Consider the following 19,370-nt stretch of genomic DNA (forward strand, 5'->3'; position numbering starts at 1 on the left):
GCAGGAGAATCACAAGTTCAAAGCCAGACTCAGCAACTTAGCAAGGCCCTCAACAACTTAGTTTGTCTCAAAATTAAATATAAAAAAAGCTGGAAATGTGGCTCAGGAGTTAAGTGCCTCTGGGTTCAATCCTGGTGCCAAAAATAAATAAATAAATCACATTATGATCAAAGAAATGGAAGAAAATAAAGCTCAGAATAAACTCTTAAGTTTGAATATTTACAAACTTTCCTCATCTAACACATCATTATGAAGATCTTAGAAAATAAATTCTCACTAAGCACGGTAGGGCACACCTATAATCCTAGCTACTCCAAAGGTGAAAGTAAGAGGATCTCAAGTTAGAGGCCAGGCTGGGCAACCAAAGAGGACCCTATTTCAAAGTTCTTTTTGCTTTTTTTTTGTTTTTTAAAAGAGAGTTGAGGATGTTAAAAAAGAAAATTCTCAGGCTGGGGATGTGGCTCAAGCGGTAGCGCGCTTGCCTGGCATGCTCGAGGCGCTGGGTTCGATCCTCAACACCACATACAGATAAAATAAAGATGTTGTGTCCACCGAAAACTAAAAAATAAATATTAAAAAATTCTCTCTCTCTTTAAAAAAAAAAAAAAAAAAAAGAAAATTCTCAGCTTCTGTGGAAGCTTAATGGGGCTTCTTTTAGAAAGGAAGGCAATCCAACACAACACTAATAGTAAAAAGAAAAATACTAAAGCAGGCCAACAGAAATATATTATCCATCTAACAATGACAGCAAAGGAAGCAAAAGAAAAACTAATGGACCAGCAAAAGTAGTAGAATTCTCCTGTGACTTCTACTTCAGTATGGACAAATTTGAATTCATAATGAAGTTATAGAAAACAGCTATTTCTGAAAACACCAATAGCTTTGGGAAATAACAAGGATTCAAGTCAGTTAGCAAACATTTATTGAGCATCTCTATATTGTACAAGGCATCAATTCAATTTTTAAAAAGCTAAAATATTTAAATATTGGATATTAAAAGCACACTTTATTAAAAATAGAAAGGCAACCAAATTAGCAAATGGGTGATGAACTCTTCTAATTCCTCTTCTCTTGCTGACTTGATAAGTGAATCATGTAATACCTGCCAAATTTCTTCATCTTTAAAGTATAATGGTCTTTTCAATTACTATTGACAGAAACAGTGATCAAAGCTATTTTCTATGTACTTAAAAGGCCTGTATACTGGAAAACAATATATAAAACATCCTTTTAGCAGATCAAGAACATCCTGTCTTTCAAGTCTAAAACATACTTCTTGATCCTCACACTGAAACTGTATGAGTAAGTCTACCTACAATTACAGTGGACTTTTTAATCCCTGCCTTGTACCAATGTGTCCTTCCGTTTATGATGGTTGACAGAACACATATAAACTTTTCAAAGACTATTGTCACTAGCCAGGCACAGTGGCATATACCAGTAATCCCACCAACTTGGGAAGCTAAGTATTGCCAAATTCGAGGTTAGCCTTAGCAACATAGTGAGGCTCTAAGCAACTTAGAAAAATCCTCTCAAAATAAAATACAAGAAAGAGCTAAGGTATAGCTCGGTGGTAAAGTGCTCCTGGGTTCAACTGCCAGTACCAAAAGGAAAAAAAAAAAAGACTATTAAGACTGTTGTCACTATCCTATTAACACCTGGGACAATAGATCTGAGATCAATTCAGCTCTATGATCTTGAGTTGACACACTACAATATACCTAAAGATTTTTATAAAAGCAACTGTTTAATCAGCATGTTGTTATCAGTTAAAACAACAGACAATTAAGCTGGTTCATGTGTTAACGCATAAAATGAAACAAATCAGACAGTGTGAAAAGACTATGTCTTTCCCCTGTCCAACCCAGACATCACTATGGTTCTTTATCTTTTTGGTTCAATTTTCATCCTTATATGCAAAATTCGTGCCTCAGATTGATGCAGTGGGTAATCTTATCCCAGTTTATAACACGAAACAAAAATATCTCCAAGATTAATCAAGAGACACAACAGGAATGTACTTCCATAAAGAAGTTTCATAGTACTCAAAAAAGTTCCTCAATGCCTCAATCAAAATCTACTTATTTTCATTTAAATTTAATTCCAATCATTTTGGTATCATTCCTTGGTCCAACAGAATTACAGATGAAAAACAGTGGCAGAGGCAGACACAGAAGTGTGACACAAGAATTCCTCATAGAAAAGAAAAACAAAAACCATAAAAATTAGAGTAGGGTTTAGAATAGCACACAATAACACAATGATGTTTAGATGATGACCAGAATTAAGAATTGGCAGGAAGGGCTGGGGATGTGGCTCAAGCGGTAGCGCGCTCGCCTGGCATGCGTGCGGCCCGGGTTCGATCCTCAGCACCACATACAAACAAAGATGTTGTGTTCGCCAAAAACTGAAAAATAAATATTGAAATTCTCTCTCTCTCTCTCTCTCTCTCTCTCTCTCACTCTCTCTCTCTCTCTCAAAAAAAAAGTCTTCATTCTTCTTAAAAAAAAAAAGACATTATAAAAAAAAAAAGAGGTTAAAATTATGCTTTTCAGAAAATGTCATTATAATATAAGTAATGATGAACTACTGCAATATATTTTAGGAAGAAAAATATTAGTGAATAATAAGTTATTAAATGATATTTTTAAATGTAACAATGATCCAAGACCTACTTTAAAGAGAAAAAATACTTATATATCCTTAAGAAACAAAAAAATTATAACAAGTAAAATGTATTATTTTTCTAATTTCTCCCTAAGGCAATTATGGAGGGGAAGGTCATCAAATCAAGATAGAGTGAAATACCAATAATAAAGCTTTAGCTACTTTAGGAAACTAAATATTTTACCCATTTCTAGCTGCCAAATGAAGAGGTGTACAGCCTGAAATATCTTGATAGTTAGGATTTGCTCCTTTCTTTAACAGCAAAACCAAGCATTCCACTGATCCACAACTAAAAAATATTAAAAGACAGTTAAAATACATTCAACGAAAGCCACACTTGACAAAGTTTAAATAAAAAACAAAAACTTCTATTAAACAACATTATTTTAAAACTCTGTATTTATCTACAATTTGATTTAACTTCTGTCACAAATACCCTCTATCTTCAAAATGGTACATTCTATTAGGAAAGCCAAAAAGGATTTGAGATGTTCAAATAAAGCAAAATAAAGAATTCATTTATAAAAGAAGCTATATAGTACTCTCAATTTTTGGATTTCCAGGAATCAACTTAATCATAAACAATTAATTTAAACACATCTACCTATAGCCAGAAAGAAGAACAGGTAACAATAAATTAACTGATTGATTATACAGTAGAAGACTACAGATAAAAAAAAATGGTACTTCCACAAAGATAAAAATATTGATTGCCGTATGTATACACATGGATGTATAACCAATGTGATCCTGCAATCTGTACACGTAGAAAAATGAGAATTCATACCCTATTTGAATCAAATGTATGATATGTCAAAATCATTGTATTGTCTTGAGCAACTAATAAAAAAAAGATAAAAATATAAAACAAATGACTTCAAATACATTTAGCTTATTCCTTCTATCCCTTTTATTGATGGGATAAAAGAAAAATTGGGTGAATTCATACTCTGTGTATGCCAGAAAAAACAACCCCACACCTAACCTAGAACAAGCTAAGACAATAGGAACATAAGACTTGAGTTCAATCCCAAAGTTAATCATTTATCTAGAGAGAATACATAGCATGCTATTTCCTAAACAGGATAAAGACTGCCTGTACTTATCTCTCCCCATAAATATTATGAGACAATGGTGAGTCAAACTCATGATTCTTAGGTTAGACCAGATTTTAACAAAAAATATCTTTAGTCTTACTTTGCTGCAATGTGAAGCAAGCTTCTTTTCACACGTCCAAATGCATAATTGACATCAAATTTTGAATTTGACAGTAGTTCAGAAACAGACCTATGCTCCCCAAAAAAAAGATTAAAAAAAGAAATCAATATGTAAAAAAAAATTTTTAAACATAATAAATCAAGTTAATAGCTCTTTAGGTCTTCTTAATAATTATTCAAGGGCTGGGGGCTGTAGCTCAGTGGTAGAACACTTGCCTAGCATATGTGAGGCACTAGGTTCAATTCTCAGCACCACATATAGATAAATAAAATAAAGATCCATGGACAACTAGGGAAAAAAATAAGAAATTCTTCCTAAAAAAAAAACATAATAATAATTATTCAAAAGGTTCTATCTCTTATCAACCAAAAAGTAAAGCACTATTCTAAAGTACAGAATGGTAGCCAGAAAATATTACCCATAATTGAAATGCCCTCACCATAAACTGGTGCTGAAGGTTTCCTAATTCGCCACTCAAATTGTGCTGTTACATGTTCTGAGGATATCTAACAGAGTAAATTGGCTTCAGCTCTCCCCAGATCCTTGAAAAACAAAGGGAATAGGCATAGCTGGTCCCCGAGCCAAAAGTTGAGTCTACCTATTATTAATTTTAGCCAAATAAAAAAAAAAGTCAGACAAAAACACCTTTTAAATATACCAGAGAGAAAATATAAAGCCAAAAAATAACTTATGTTTTAAATTTACTTCAAAATAATTTTTCTTCACTTTCTTCTCATTGTACACCCAAGTATCCACTAGCCAACTACAGCAGAGCTGACTGCTACAAGAATAAAAATCCCTTCACAAAGCATGTATTTTAAACATGCCTCTATAAAAAGAGTGTCAACACTACATCAATAAAAAGAACATCAAAGTAGAAGCACAAAAGGAAAGTAAGCTACCCTCAGATGTAATCTTTCCTATAAAGATCAGTAGTAATCCTTAAAAGAAACCACTGCAATGTTTTTTTTTCTATTTCAATAACCAATCAAATACTGAACATAAAATCTAATTATTCATTTAGAAAATCTCCTACCATAAAATTTTACAGCTTAGATATAGTTCTTGGGAAATTTTGTTCCTTATTTCACAACAGAAAATTATAATAGAGATGTTAAAACTGGCCTCAGGACATTTCTATATGCAAACTGTGAATCTGTGTGTGTCTGTGCGTATAATATTCAGAACAAAGTTTACTTCTAAGGCATAAATTTATGAAAGAGACACTCACCTGTGTTGATCAGCCATAACCATTGGCATTAATGTGTAAACTGCAGTTTCATTATCTGAGTTTCAAACAAAAGAAAAAGAATTAATTAATAGTCTACTTTTTCCAAAGGGTGATATTTAAGATTAAAAAGTTTTCTTTTGAGACAAGGTCTCACTGTGTTGCCCAAGCTGGCCTCGAGCTCCTAAGCAATCATCCAGCAGTACCCTCCCCATTATCTGGGACTACAGATGTGCACCACCATGCCCACTCTAAGATTAGAGTTTTCTTAACTCTACATAAAAAATGAGAAAGAGAGGTAGAAGAAGGTAAGAATAGTGCAGAATAGCAAAGGTAGTGAAAAATTTACAACTACTACATAATTTCTCATCTCCTCTACTGTGGTCACAAAAGAGATGCAGCTTCCGGATACAAGGAGCAAATTGAAGAGCTTATATTTTCTGTAATTTTAATAACCATAATGTATTTCCAAAGTGATATTTTATCATACTTGTGTACACACTTTGAGAAATTTTAAATATTTATGGATATTAAAGATACATATACTAGTAGCTAAACCAGGCACAGTGATGCATACCTGTAATCCTAGCAACTCATGACACTGAGGCAGGAGGATCAAAAGTTCAAAGACAGCCTCAGCAACTTAGCAAGATCCTGTCTCAAAATAAAAAAATGAAAAGGACTGGGGTTGTAACTTAGTGATTAAGTGCCCCTGGGTTCAATCCTTGGTACCGCCCCCCCAAAATGCATATACTAAAATAATTTTGCAACCTTAAGCTCTTCAGTTTGCTCCTTATATCCGGAAGCTGCATCTCTTTTGTGACCACAGTAAAGGAGATGAGAAATTATGTAGTAGTTGTAAATTTTGTACTACCTTTGCTATTCTGCACTATTCTTACCTTCTTAGGTAAGAACCTTAGACCTGGTACTTCCTTCTTGATAACATAATAGAAGAAATTATTTTCAAAGTTTTAAGAAACAGAATTTAAAACAATTTTACTTATTACATTACACTATTCAGATTTGCAATCCTTTGTAATCCTGTAAATTCACAAACACATGATTCCAAAGAAAAGGTTAAAAATCAACACCTATAATGCCATATTATTCTCATGTACATTTTACCTAATGTTTTGAACTTATTATTACTAATAGTCATGTCTCAAGTCATTTTAGAGGTTTATATTTTTTTAATTATTTACAGAGAGGAAACCTTGAAAATCCCAAATAAAATCAGTGGATTAAAGTTTGAAGAGAAATAAGGTATTTCCATTGTATCAAAGTATCTCCCCAAAATATTAACTAATTACAATGGAAAATGGTAAATTTACAGTAAAGAACCCAGCAAATACTACCTTAGTCAACTGACAAATGATAACATCACTAAAAATAATTCATATCAATACACGTAGCTTCTGATATGATCAACTGAGGACACATAACTTTTGTATACACACACACACATACACACACACACACACGCACACACACACCAGACCTGTAACATTCTTGACCAAAATGTACAACTTCAATCTAATTATGAGAAAACACCTGACAAGCCCAAGTTATGGGGAATTCCACAGAATACCTTATCAGTCAGTCCTCTTTAAATCTCCAGGTCACTGGATAAAAGGAAAGGCTAAAGAATTATTCACAGTTTGGGAAAGAATAAAGAAACACAGGGGCTGGGGTTGTGGTTCAGTGGTAGAGCTCTTGCCTCACACTTGTGAGGCACTGGGTTCAATCCTCAGCACCACATAAAAATAAATAAACAAAATGAAGGTATTTAAAAAAAAAGAATAAAGAAACATAATTAAATATGTGGCATCCTGGACTGACCCTAAAATAGAAAAAGGACATGAGTAGGAAAACTTGTGAAATTCTAATGAAGTCTGTAAGGTAGTTAACAGCACTATTATATGAGTATTAATTTCTTAGTTATGATAACTGTACTCTGGTTATACAAGATGTTAACATCAGAGAAAGCTGAGTGAAGGGTTATGGGAATGTTGTATTATTTATACAAATTTTCTATGAGTCTAAAATTACTGGAAGAAAATTTTTAAAGGAGGAGAGACTGTTATAGATTAAAAGAGTCTCGGGCGGGGGTTGTGACTCAGTGGCAGAGCACTTGCCTAGCACATGTGAGGCGCTGGTTTCGATTCTTAGCACCACACGAAAAATTAAATGAAGATATCATGTCCATCTACAACTAGAAATATTTTTTTAAAAAAGAGTCTTAAGAGATGGATCAACTAAATGTAATGTGTTGACTGAATACTAATTCAAACAAAGCAACTTTAGAGAATTTTGCAGGGAGGGGGGCTACCAGGGATTGAACTTGCGGTCACTAAACCACTGAGCTACATCCCCAGACCTGTTTTGTATTTTATTTAAAGATAGGGTCTCACTGAGTTCTCAGTGTCTTGCTTTTGCTGAGGCTGGCCTTGAACTCGAAATCCTCCTGCCTCAACTTCCCAAGCTGCTGGGATTACAGGTATGCACCACCATAACCAGCTTGAAAACCATTATCTTAAAGGCACTTTTGTTTTCACTAGGCTAGGGATCCAAAGGCACTGTTTTAAAAACTTTATATATATGATCTCTTTTTTCTTCACAATCACTTTATGAAGTACCATTATCCCCATTTTACAAATGAGAAAACTGAAACACAAAGTAACAAGCTGTGTAATGGCAACAAACCACGGATTCTATACTCTCATATTATATGCCTTATAGTGTACCCAGAATATGCTATATACAGTAACCAAAAGTCCATGATATGATACACTCTAATTTGTTTTACCTTCTTCTATTTCTTTCTTTAAAATGCTAACTGCAATCCAATAAAATGTTCTCAATAATTACCAATGAGTCACTACCAGAAGTTGAAAAGATTACACAAAGCCTCCTTTGGTATAACAACATTCTTTCTCTCAATAATACACACCCCAATTAAAAAAAATCTGAGTCTCTAAACAATGACAATTTCCATAATTTAAAAAAAAAGTGATAAACAGGTAATACCCTTTTTTGTAAATTTAAATACAAATCAAAATAGTACACAATTGTAAGTGAGCATCATAAGATTTACATTGGTTTTATCTGTAAGGTTTTTATTTAGATAAAATTTAGAAGTCAGGCATGGTGGTACATGCCTGTAATCCCAGCAGTTCAGGAGGCTGAGACAGTAGAATCCAAGGCTCCAGGCCAGTCTCAGCAACTTAGCAAGACCCTAAACAACTTAGTAAGACCCCATCTCAAGGACATGGCTCAGCGATTAAATGCCCCTGCATTCATTCAATTCCTGATACCAAAAATAAATAAAATTTAAAAATTTTAAATTTTGATGTGGCTCTTATATTTTAAGTCATATTTAACCTTGTAAATATATAGGTCACTACAAGGATAGGTAAGAATAAAGAATATATCCACAACTATATTCCTAAAAGGAGACTAAAAAATATTAGACTAAGAAAGAACAGTATAAAATTTGTTGCCAGATGCTTCCTTTTCCACACCTAAGTAAATACCCAGAAACCTAGGTAAGTTTTCAAAGTGATAAGAAAAATTTAACCTCTTGCTTTATAGATAAGTTGGCCATTTTTATTAATAGTTTTGATTTACTCAACTATTAAAAGGAAAATCTTAAAGAAAAAGGAGCTCAATTTATTATAAATAATTTCTTTTCAAACCATTAATGGGAATAATTTGTTTTAAAGCTGATAATTATCCTAATGATCATTCAAATATGTATGCTAAAATGTACTCAAATTCTTATTAAACAAACTACATTCACTGTAAATGCAATAATTTAAACTATTTTCTCTACATATGCAAACAATATACACAAATCTTCTAAAGTTCCTTGATAATCCACATCCCTGAAATAATTTCTTTGCCTTCACCTGTTTTTCTCTCACAAGGCTATTCCTATATTAGCCCTGCCTAGGATGACTCAACAACCTAGACTCCATTTCTTGGTGGTCATACTCAGGTTTTCACCACCTCAAGGAAAAAACTGTGCCCCCTACCCCCAGCATCCAAGTCAGTAAATCATGCAACAAAGTTGACTGTAGAGTAAAAGACAGCTTAAAACTTTACAGTTGTTAAGAATTTAGTCTAATTAGATGCTTACTGACTGCTGAGTTTTAACAAGGCAAAAAAAAATCTCATTATTTCTTAAATGTACACTATTAGCACTTCTGTTCATTCCTCACAATACAAACATGTTAATGTGAATTTGTAGAATGTACTATATACTCAGAAAATTCAAAAATTAATCAGAAGTTAGGATCGAAGATAAATTTAAGAAACAAAATGAATAAATTCATCATAAATCAAAGAAAAAAAACAGATTAACAAGATACCAGTTTTTCCTAGCAACATAGGAAAAAGTCTTACTTTTAATTGTAATACTCTTACTTTCTAACCACTCAGACTGCTAAGGGTAACTTCCAGGTGTAAGTTGAGAACCTGATACTTAAATGTTGATATAATTAAATCTTATTACTCTTTTTCTAAGAATTAACCATGAGGAAACAGGCAGAGTAAGTCTTAAGTATAAAGCTGCTCCCATAAAATCAGTCATAAAAACAAAAATCATGCATCTTAAGAAATCCTGCAAAGTCACTAAGCATATAAGAATATAAAAAAAATGTTTATGAGGGGCTGGAGGTGTAGCCCAGTGGTAGAGCACTTTTCTGGCATACCTGAGTTTGATGCTCACTCAGCACCACTCCAAAAAAAAAAGTTTGAGACGTTTTCTAAATGCACAATAAGACTATATGCAGTACGATTTTATTTTGACGGGTAAAGAAAAGGAACTAACAATGGAAGGAAATAAAGAAATGCTAACATTATTTATTATTGATATTTATTATTGATATAGTGGTAGAAATACTATCAAAGTCTTTCAAATTATATTTATGTAAAAAATATTGGATGCACACTGGGTAATACAAATTCCAATGTCAATGAAACTAACTACACACAAAGTCTTCTCAACTTATACCAATAATCTGACTTGGAAAACAAGTGAGAGCAGCACTTAAAGAACAGATTCAAAGATGGAAGTTAGAATAGAGAGAAAAAGTTGAAGCTGGAAATCTAGTTACTAAAATCCAGGACTTAACTACTTCATACTAACAAAATACCAAATGTCTGCCATAAATCTTCCTTACTCTGAATCTTAAGTAGAAACTCAGGAAATTTTTTGCAAGAAAATTATCCCAAAGTCCCCAATCCCACAATTCTTTCAAGATTCCCAAGGGGTGAGGAGGAGGTTATGGCTCAGAGGTAGAACACTCCATGCCTGAGGCATTGGGTTAGATCATCAGCACCACCTAAAGTAAAATAAAGACACTGTGTCCACCTATAACCAAAAATAAATAAATATTTTTTAAAAAGATTCCCGGGCTGGGGTTGCGGCTCAGTTGTAGAGTGCTGCCTATCATGCACGAGGCACTGGGTTCGATCCTCAGCACCACATAAATGTAAAATAAAGATATTGTGTCCATCTAAAGCTTAAGAATAAATATTTTAAAAAAAAGATTCCCAAGTCCTCCTTCCAATAACCTATAACTTTCCCAGCACCAATTCAAAGAAAGTTATTTTAAAAAATGAAATAACATAAACTACAATGAAGTGGGCGGGTATTCACCAGCCCTAACTCCCTCCTAACCCTTCTCTCACTTGCTCACTTGGGCATAAAAAGCCATTCTCTTAGAGGCATCACTGCCACCTCCTTCAGGCACTAAAACATCTGGATTCCTGAGGCTACAAACAAAACAAAACGGAAGTATTTTTCTCTTTTATTATTAGAGTTTTACCTATCCTGAAGGAATGCTGGCACACTGAACTAATAACAGTCCTGAAATACAGGGTCCGTGTCTTTTTCCTCTTTTTTGACGCACCTCAGTTTCCACCTAGCCCACTGAATAAATGAAGCATGAAGGGAGGCATGCCTATTAAAGAAAAATGTATTTGTGTATACACACCAACTTTGAGAATACCTAAGTGATGACTGATGATCTTTTGTCTGTTGTCAAAACACAGTAGTGCCCAACATCTTAAATTATTAAGAATAAAATTGCTTGCCCCCGCCCCCGCCCTCCAGCAGCATAAAGTAAATAGGATCTTTGGAGCATCTCCCTATCCCCCCAAGCAATACTGTAAAATGGCTTGTAACTAGCGTTCTCTGAATACGGGTCTCCACCATCTGCTGGTATTCCTGCTCAGTCCCCCAAAATCGACAGTCAGGAAAGACCTGCGTTCGGATTGTTCCGGCAGCAGATCCCTAACAGACACGGCCTCTCCCACAAACTCCCACCTGCCGGGGCAGGAGCAACCCGCCAGGGGGGTGCTGGGGGTCCCGGCCCGGGCCCTACCAGCTCAAGAAAGTAAAGTGGGCTTTAGGTTAGTTTTTTCACTACACCTTGACACGGCCCGAGCCCAGACCTCTCTGGTCCCTAGCCCCGCTCACCCTCCGGCAACTCCACGGTGCGAGCACGGCGCAGCGAGCGCGTCAGGCGGTTAAGCTGTTCCATCGCTCTCTCCATCCTCGGCGCCTCCTACGAGATCGCCGCGCTGCGCCGGCGGCCTTCGCGCCAGCGCCCTACATCCCGCCCCAGGCCCGGCCAGTGGGCAGAGAAGTGGAATCCTCCCGGCCAGCACCCGTGACTGCGACAGAGGCTCGGAGCTGCGTCCTGGTTCCAGGACCCTCTGCTTCTATACAGACCACCAGCGCGGGGGACCACCCGCAGCCACCTCAGCTCGCGCGGTTCCTACAGCGGCCCGCGCTCCACCGCGGCCAGGGCTCTTCTTCTGGACTCGCACGGCCTTCTGGGAACTGTAGTTCCGGGCTGGCAGGGCGCGCTCCTGGGGCGGAGCGACGCCGGAGGCTGTGCACCCCGCCCAGCTCCGCCCAGCCCCTCTGCCACTGGGCCAGGGCAGTGAGTGAGGCGAGCAGTGCAGTTTGTACCTTCAAATCCCAAGAGACTTCCCCGGCGTTCCCTCCGGAGTTGTACAGGAGCAGTTACCTTCAATTCTATCACTCCCCTAAAACTTAATGAGTATAAAACACAATTGGGGATTTCACAGTTATTCTTAAATCGTCACCAATATCCATTCTGGTATTGATACATTTTTTTTCCAGATAAGTGAACTCTTTAAATATTATTTGTCAAATTTGAGGAGTAATAAGTTAAACAAATGTGAAAGCAAAATGCGCGTTTTCTTTCTCTGTAAGAAAGTAACAATAGCTTAATACTTTGTGTCTCATACTGAGTGACTTCCTGGGGGTAGGAACAGCCTTGCTAGATCCTTGTAGTTACCACAACACCTAGCACCAAGTTGATACTTGGGGAATGATTGAAATAAAAACAGCTTGAAAGAAAATTTTGGTACAATGCAGTCTCAATGTGTGACATCCTAATGGTAAATGCAAAGACTTCAAAAAACCTTGACACCAACAAGTGTGGAAGAAATTAATAGAAAGCAAATCAGTGGGAAAAAATCGTATTTGTCATCTGTGCATAGCAGTTAAACACGAAGCCAGGTTACAACGGAAATTTGAGCACCTGAAACTTGAAAGAATTAATCCCATCAGGGTATTAATAGGAGCCTGGTTAACACAACTGATGATGAAAAGTTAAGGAAGAAATTCTTAAGTTTGTTACCAGTGCTAAGGTGATGCTTGAGTAGGGGAGAAGGAAAGGGTTTGACTTTCTCAACTTCTCCCTCAAAAAGGCAAAGGTATCCCTGCAATGGATGGGCAGTAAGTATAAAAAAGAGAGTCTCATCTGCCCATACAAGATATGAAGTGGCAGATTGTGGTTGGTACTGTTTGGGTGTTCCCTGTCAAAGCCATCCTAAATCAGTTCTAGCCTATAACTGCCATCACCTTCACCTAACCTGTTGGTTCAGATAAGACTAAACCAGTCTGGCAACAAGATGGGAGAAGTCAACCCTTCGAAGGTATTTCAAATGCTGTGAGCCAGTGTGGACCATGCCCAGTCTTTGCAGTAGCTCTGGAGATGGGCGTAACCTGTTGGGAACTGGACAGCCCACCTTCTGTCTTTTATGGTGAATAACATTCTTTGGAAGGTCTTTGATGTTCCCTATATAAATAAAACAAGCCCGGGCTCCATTTTGCTTTTTAGTATAGAAGCTTCCACCCAAAAGGGTCTACAAAGAAACTACTAGAACTAATAAATGAATTCAGCAAAGTGGCAGGATATAAAATCAACACGCATAAATCAAAGGCATTTCTGTATATCAGCGACAAAACTTCTGAAACGGAAATGAGGAAAAACACTCCATTCACAATATCCTCAAAAAAAATAAAATACTTGGGAATCAACCTAACAAAAGAGGTGAAAGATTTATACAATGAAAACTACAGAACCCTAAAGAGAGAAGTAGAAGAAGATCTTAGAAGATGGAAAAATATACCCTGTTCATGGATAGGCAGAACTAACATTATCAAAATGGCGATATTACCAAAAGTTCTCTATAGGTTTAACGCAATGCCAATCAAAATCCCAACGGCATTTCTTGTAGAAATAGATAAAGCAATCATGAAATTCATATGGAAAAATAAAAGACCCAGAATAGCAAAAGCAATTCTAAGCAGGAAGTGTGAATCAGGCGGTATAGCGATACCAGATTTCAAACTATATTACAGAGCAATAGTGACAAAAACAGCATGGTACTGGTACCAAAACAGACGGGTGGACCAATGGTATAGAATAGAGGACAAAGAGACTAATCCACAAAGTTACAACTATCTTATATTTGATAAAGGGGCTAAAAGCATGCAATGGAGAAAGGATAGCATCTTCAACAAATGGTGTTGGGAAAACTGGAAATCCATATGCAACAAAATGAAACTGAATCCCTTTCTCTTGCCATGCACAAAAGTTAACTCAAAATGGATCAAGGAGCTTGATATCAAATCAGAGACTCTGCGCCTGATAGAAGAAAAAGTTGGCTCCGATCTACATATTGTGGGGTGGGGCTCCAAATTCCTTAATAGGACACCCATAGCACAAGAGTTAATAACAAGAATCAACAAATGGAACTTAATTAAACTTAAAAGTTTTTTCTCAGCAAGAGAAACAATAAGAGAGGTAAATAGGGAGCCTACATCCTGGGAACAAATTTTTACTCCTCACACTTCAGATAGAGCCCTAATATCCAGAGTATACAAAGAACTCAAAAAATTAGACAATAAGATAACAAATAACCCAATCAACAAATGGGCCAAGGACCTGAACAGACACTTCTCAGAGGAGGATATACAATCAATCAACAAGTACATGAAAAAATGCTCACCATCTCTAGCAGTCAGAGAAATGCAAATCAAAACCACCCTAAGATACCATCTCACTCCAGTAAGATTGGCAGCCACTATGAAGTCAAACAACAACAAGTGCTGGCGAGGATGTGGAGAAAAGGGTACACTTGTACATTGCTGGTGGGACTGCAAATTGGTGCGGCCAATTTGGAAAGCAGGATGGAGATTCCTGGGAAAGATGGGAATGGAACCACCATTTGACCCTGCTATTGCCCTTCTCGGACTATTCCCTAAAGACCTTAAAAGAGCATGCTACAGGGATACTGCCACATCGATGTTCATAGCAGCACAACTCACAATAGCTAGACTGTGGAACCAACCCAGATGCCCTTCAATAGATGAATGGATTAAAAAATGTGGCATCTATACACAATGGAGTACTATGCAGCAATAAAAAATGACAAAATCATAGAATTTGCAGGGAAATGGATGGCACTAGAGCAGATTATGCTTACTGAAGCTAGTCAATCCCTAAAAAACAAATACTAAATGTCTTCTTTGATATAATGAGAGCATCTATGAACAGAGCAGGGAGGAAGAGCAGGAAGAAAAGATTAACATTAAACAGAGACATGAGATGGGAGGGAAAGGGAGAGAAAAGGGAAATTGCATGGAGATGAAGGGAGACCCTCATTGCTATACAAAATTACATATAAGAAGTTGTGAGGGGAATGGGAAAATAAACAAGGAGAGAAATGAATTACAGTAGATGGGGTAGAGAGAGAAGATGGGAGGGGAGGGGAGGGGGGATAGTAGGGGATAGGAAAGGTAGCAGAATACAATTACTAATAGGGCATTATGTAAAATTGTGGATGTGTAACCGAGGTAATTCTGCAATCTGCATTTGGGGTAAAATTGGGTGTTCATAACCCACTTCAATCTAATGTATGAAATATGATATGTCAAGAGCTTTGTAATGTTGTGAACAACCAATAAAAAATAAATACTCACAAAAAAAAGTATAGAAGCTTCCTCTGTATGATTGGCTTAAACGTCCTACCCCCGGTTTTTTTTTTTTTTTTTTTTAAAGATAGAGTGAGAGAGAGGGGGACAGAGAAGGACAGAGAGAGAGAGAGAATTTTTAATATTTATTTATTTTTTCTTAGTTCTCGGCGAACACAACATCTTTGTTTGTATGTGGTGCTGAGGATGGAACCCCGGCCGCACGCACGCCAGGCGAGCGCGCTACCGCTTGAGCCACATCCCCAGCCCCCTACCCCCGGTTTTTGAAATTATTTCTGTATTGTATCCTGTGGTTTTTTTTCACCATTCTATTTTTCTTAGCTTTTATTCCACAGCCAGCCCATTCCACCGAGGGGAACCACATTTCCACTGCCCAGTGTGAGATGTGGGGGGAAGGTCATATGTGTGAAAGAAAAAAAAAGGTGGAAGCCACAGTTTAGGTATACCTAAGTTCAACTGTCTATAACCATGTAACCAAAACTTAAGTCATTCCAATTTCCTAAAATGTTATCTCTAACCATAAACAAAACATAAACTTTATGTCCCTGTCAGCATGATTCAGTGAAATTAAACTAATCAGCTATAGAGAAATCAGCTTAAATAGCTGTTTGATGTTAAAGAAAAAAAATGTTAATAATACCAGTCAATCACAAAAGAAATCAAAGTTCTTCCTCCTTTAATTTTTTTTTTTTTTTTGTGTGTGTGTGGTGCTAGAGATCAAACCCAGAGACTTATGCATACAAAGCAAGCACTCTATCAACTGAGCTATCTCCCCAGCCCTCCTTTAATGCTTTATAAACTGTGCTGTAACTGCAATAAGGTATCTTACTACAGTTCAAAATCTCCTGGATCACAATCTGTACTCTTTGAATGCCAATAAATTTTTAAGTTTTTTCTAACTTGATTTTATTTGATTTTTTACATATGAAAAGATAAAACAAAGCATCTATTTGCTCTAAGAGACTACCTTTTCCTCAAATTTCAAAGAGAAATTGGAGATAACATATATCTGATAAATATTAACCAAAATATGAGGTGTTTGGATCTGCCTGACTTTGGATCCCAGTATTCCACTGTGTTCAATCTAGGTCAACATTTTCTTTCATCTTCTCTTTCTTTTTTAAAACCGTTGTTTTCTAATTGTACAGATTATAGAGGTCAGGGCTGCTGGGCTCTGCCTTCTTTTTCAGTGTCCTCCTGCACTGGGGTCAAGGTTCTCCAGAGAAACAGAACCAATTTGTGTGTGTGTGTGTGTGTGTGTGTGTGTGTGTGTGTGTGTATTTAAGAGATTTATTATAAGGAACTGACTCATGATTACTAAAGCTGGCAAACCCAATGTCTATGGTGTGTGGGCCAGCATGTTTGAGACCCAGGAGACTCAATGGTATAATTCCAACCCAAAAACTGCTAACCAGGGACAGCCAATGCTGCAGATGAAGTTAAAGGCAGTTAGCTGGAGAATTCTTTCTTGCTCTAAGAAGCTGGTCTTTTAGTTCTATTCAGACCTTCAGTTGATAAGTCAAAGCCTAAAAACATAGACTAAAAATAAAACTACACTTGGCAGAACTACAAGAATAAATTTACCACCACAGCCATAAATTTTTAACACCCTTCACTATGAAACTGATAGAACTAACAGAGAAAGAAAAAAGAGGTATGAATATAGAACATTCAAAATATTTAATGACAGGCCTCATTAAAGGGCATATATGAACATTCCCTTCACCTAACAAAGAGGAAATACAGATTCTTTTAAATTATAAATGTTAGATTTACAAAAATACAAAGGTGCTGGGCAAGGTGCCTATAATCCCAATAGCTCGGGAGGCTAAGGCCTCCCGAGCTTTGAACTTGAGGATCTCAAGTGCTGGTCAGAGAGCTGGTGGAGGTCTTCAGCACTCTGTGGAGGGGCCTTTTCTCAGGGTTAAAGGCCACTTGGGCAGGGCCCGTGGGGCTTACCATATTCTTGTCTATCTTCTTGAATTCTGCAGTTGTAATTCTGTGCAATCCAAAGGTGACTGTCTTAGACTAGAGGTGTTTTGTTCATCTGGACAGCTAGCTATGCAGGACAGTGGGCAGCACTGCTTCAGACTTTTCTGAGGAACAGGGGTTTGGTAAGAAATAGGAGTCAAACTTCACAAAGTCCTTCTCTGTTCTCATTGGCCACCGTCCTGATGCTTCCTAGATCTTGGATCTGCGTGACTTTGGATCCCAGTATTCCACTGTGTTCAATCTAGGTCAATATTTCTTTCATCTTCTCTTTCTTTTTAAAAACTGTTGTTTTCTAATTGTACAGATTGTGGAGGTCAGGGTTGCTGGGCTCTGACTTCTTTTTCAGTGTCCTCCTGCAGTGGGGTAGGGTGACCTGGCCATACTCTCCCTCTTCGAGGCTCAAGGAAGGACAGGCCAGTGTGGTCTAGTCACTGCTGTTGACCAGGACAGCTCCAAGCTTATGCTTTCTTTTCAGGACTTGAGCTCATCTGTTGGGGAACCTCTGGCAGCTGATCTCTGAAGATGACTCCTACCAGGGTCACTCTGAGACTTGTCTTCCAGAGGAAACTCTATGGATCCCAGATCTCTCCCTGTGCCTTCAGCCTCTTTCTTCTCAGCCTCTTCCTCCTGTTGTGTGTGGGGACAACAGGAGGAGATGCTCTGAGCTACTCTCCTCCCCTGTGCTGGACTTTACCCTTGCTCTGGGTAAAGTTGCAAGCACCTGTAGGGCCTGCCTCTGAGAAGTTGGAGGTCCCTGTCCCTGCTCTATGCTGAAGGTGTGGCCACTTCCCTGGTGCCCCAAGTCTCAGGCTGGGGGTGGTTCTTCTTCTTTTTTTCCTTTTTCTCTTCTGAATGCTGCCTTCACTGTCCTCTTTCTCAGAAAGAAAGACAGTTTTCTGTCTCCTTCTCCAAGTCAGCTTTCTTCAAAAGCTTATGTCCCCGCCCCCCCCACCACCACCACCTTCCTTGACTGAGGGCTTGATCATCTTCATCAGTAGAAATGTCCTCAGGAAAACTGAGTTGAGAGGTCACCTTTAGTGAGGACTTGGAACTTTTTGATTAGTTTGCAGAGATGCTTCTGGTTGAAAGGAGGGATGCTTTTCTTGTTGGTTATTTCAAGGAGTTGGTTGGCAACAGCCTTTTAGTCAAACTGGAGTAGTAACCCTGTGTCCTTGAAGATTCCACAGTCTGTTCTTTCTCTTTCTTTTTTTTAAAATATTTATTTACTTATTTAGTTAGTTAGTTTTTAGCGGACACAACATCTTTATTTGTATGTGGTGCTGAGGATCGAACCCAGGTTGCACACATGCCAGGCGAGCGCGCTATCACTCGAGCCACATCCCCAGCCCCTGTCCTTTCTCTTTCTTCATTGATTCTGTCTCTCTGGGAGTGGTATTTTCCCAGTGCTGTCTTCTTTCAGCTGATTGCTGCTGCCTCATTTTCAGAAGTCTCTTTTTCAGAGGTCACCATTACACACTGTCATTTTCTGTTCCTCCATTGTCTTTTCAAGTACAAAAGAAAACTAATCTACAATGACTTCTAAAACATCCCAAGGTACTGTCTGTATCAGTGTATGGTCCTTGGTCTTGGCAGCAATTTTGCAGAACGGATCAATAAACTTGAGGTTCTAAGCCAAAAGCTCTTTCCTTCCCACTTTGGGAAGTTCATCCAGGTAAATATTAATGAAGTGGAATCTCACTCCAGGAGAATGACTCTCAGGACGCAGGATCTACTTCGTCAGAACATACAGAAAAAAATCTTGATTCAGCTTTCTTCCCAGCCATTCCATTTCAGAACTTCAAAAAACTGCCTCCAGACCAGATGGATCAACATATATTTGTGCAGGCGCAGCACGTCTATTCTCTTCCGTTCTGTATTCATGGTTTGCCAAAAGGTCTGAATGAACAGGTGCACAAATGCTATGAACAGGGAAGTTTTGAAAAA

At 37.5% G+C, this 19,370-nt stretch overlaps 1 protein-coding gene and 1 pseudogene across 5 annotated transcripts in view; both read right to left on the bottom strand.

The window, feature by feature from the left end:
* Positions 1–11,941, bottom strand: part of HACE1 (HECT domain and ankyrin repeat containing E3 ubiquitin protein ligase 1) — an 83,229-nt gene extending 71,288 nt beyond the window's left edge. For 2 of the 4 annotated variants that reach the window (XM_081295580.1, XM_081295579.1), the window contains exons 1-4: positions 11,598–11,941; positions 5,117–5,171; positions 3,865–3,954; positions 2,852–2,956 (exon numbers count right to left, since the gene is read on the bottom strand). In XM_081295580.1, the coding sequence (XP_081151706.1) occupies positions 2,852–2,956; positions 3,865–3,954; positions 5,117–5,171; positions 11,598–11,673 (326 nt within the window). In that variant the 5' untranslated portion in view covers positions 11,674–11,941. Of the gene's footprint in view, positions 1–2,851; positions 2,957–3,864; positions 3,955–5,116; positions 5,172–11,597 lie in introns of those variants that run through there. The other 2 variants (XM_081295582.1, XM_081295581.1) reach the window with 1 other exon arrangement.
* Positions 11,942–17,850: 5,909 nt separating this feature from the next.
* Positions 17,851–19,370, bottom strand: part of LOC308649460 — a 39,208-nt pseudogene continuing 37,688 nt past the window's right edge. The window contains exon 3 of the transcript in view: positions 17,851–18,629. The product of the transcript in view is annotated as an uncharacterized misc_RNA (transcript). The remainder of the gene's footprint in view (positions 18,630–19,370) is intronic.

This window comes from Spermophilus citellus (assembly GCF_964194105.1).
Source record: "Spermophilus citellus genome assembly, chromosome: 5".
Lineage (NCBI taxonomy): Eukaryota > Metazoa > Chordata > Mammalia > Rodentia > Sciuridae > Spermophilus > Spermophilus citellus.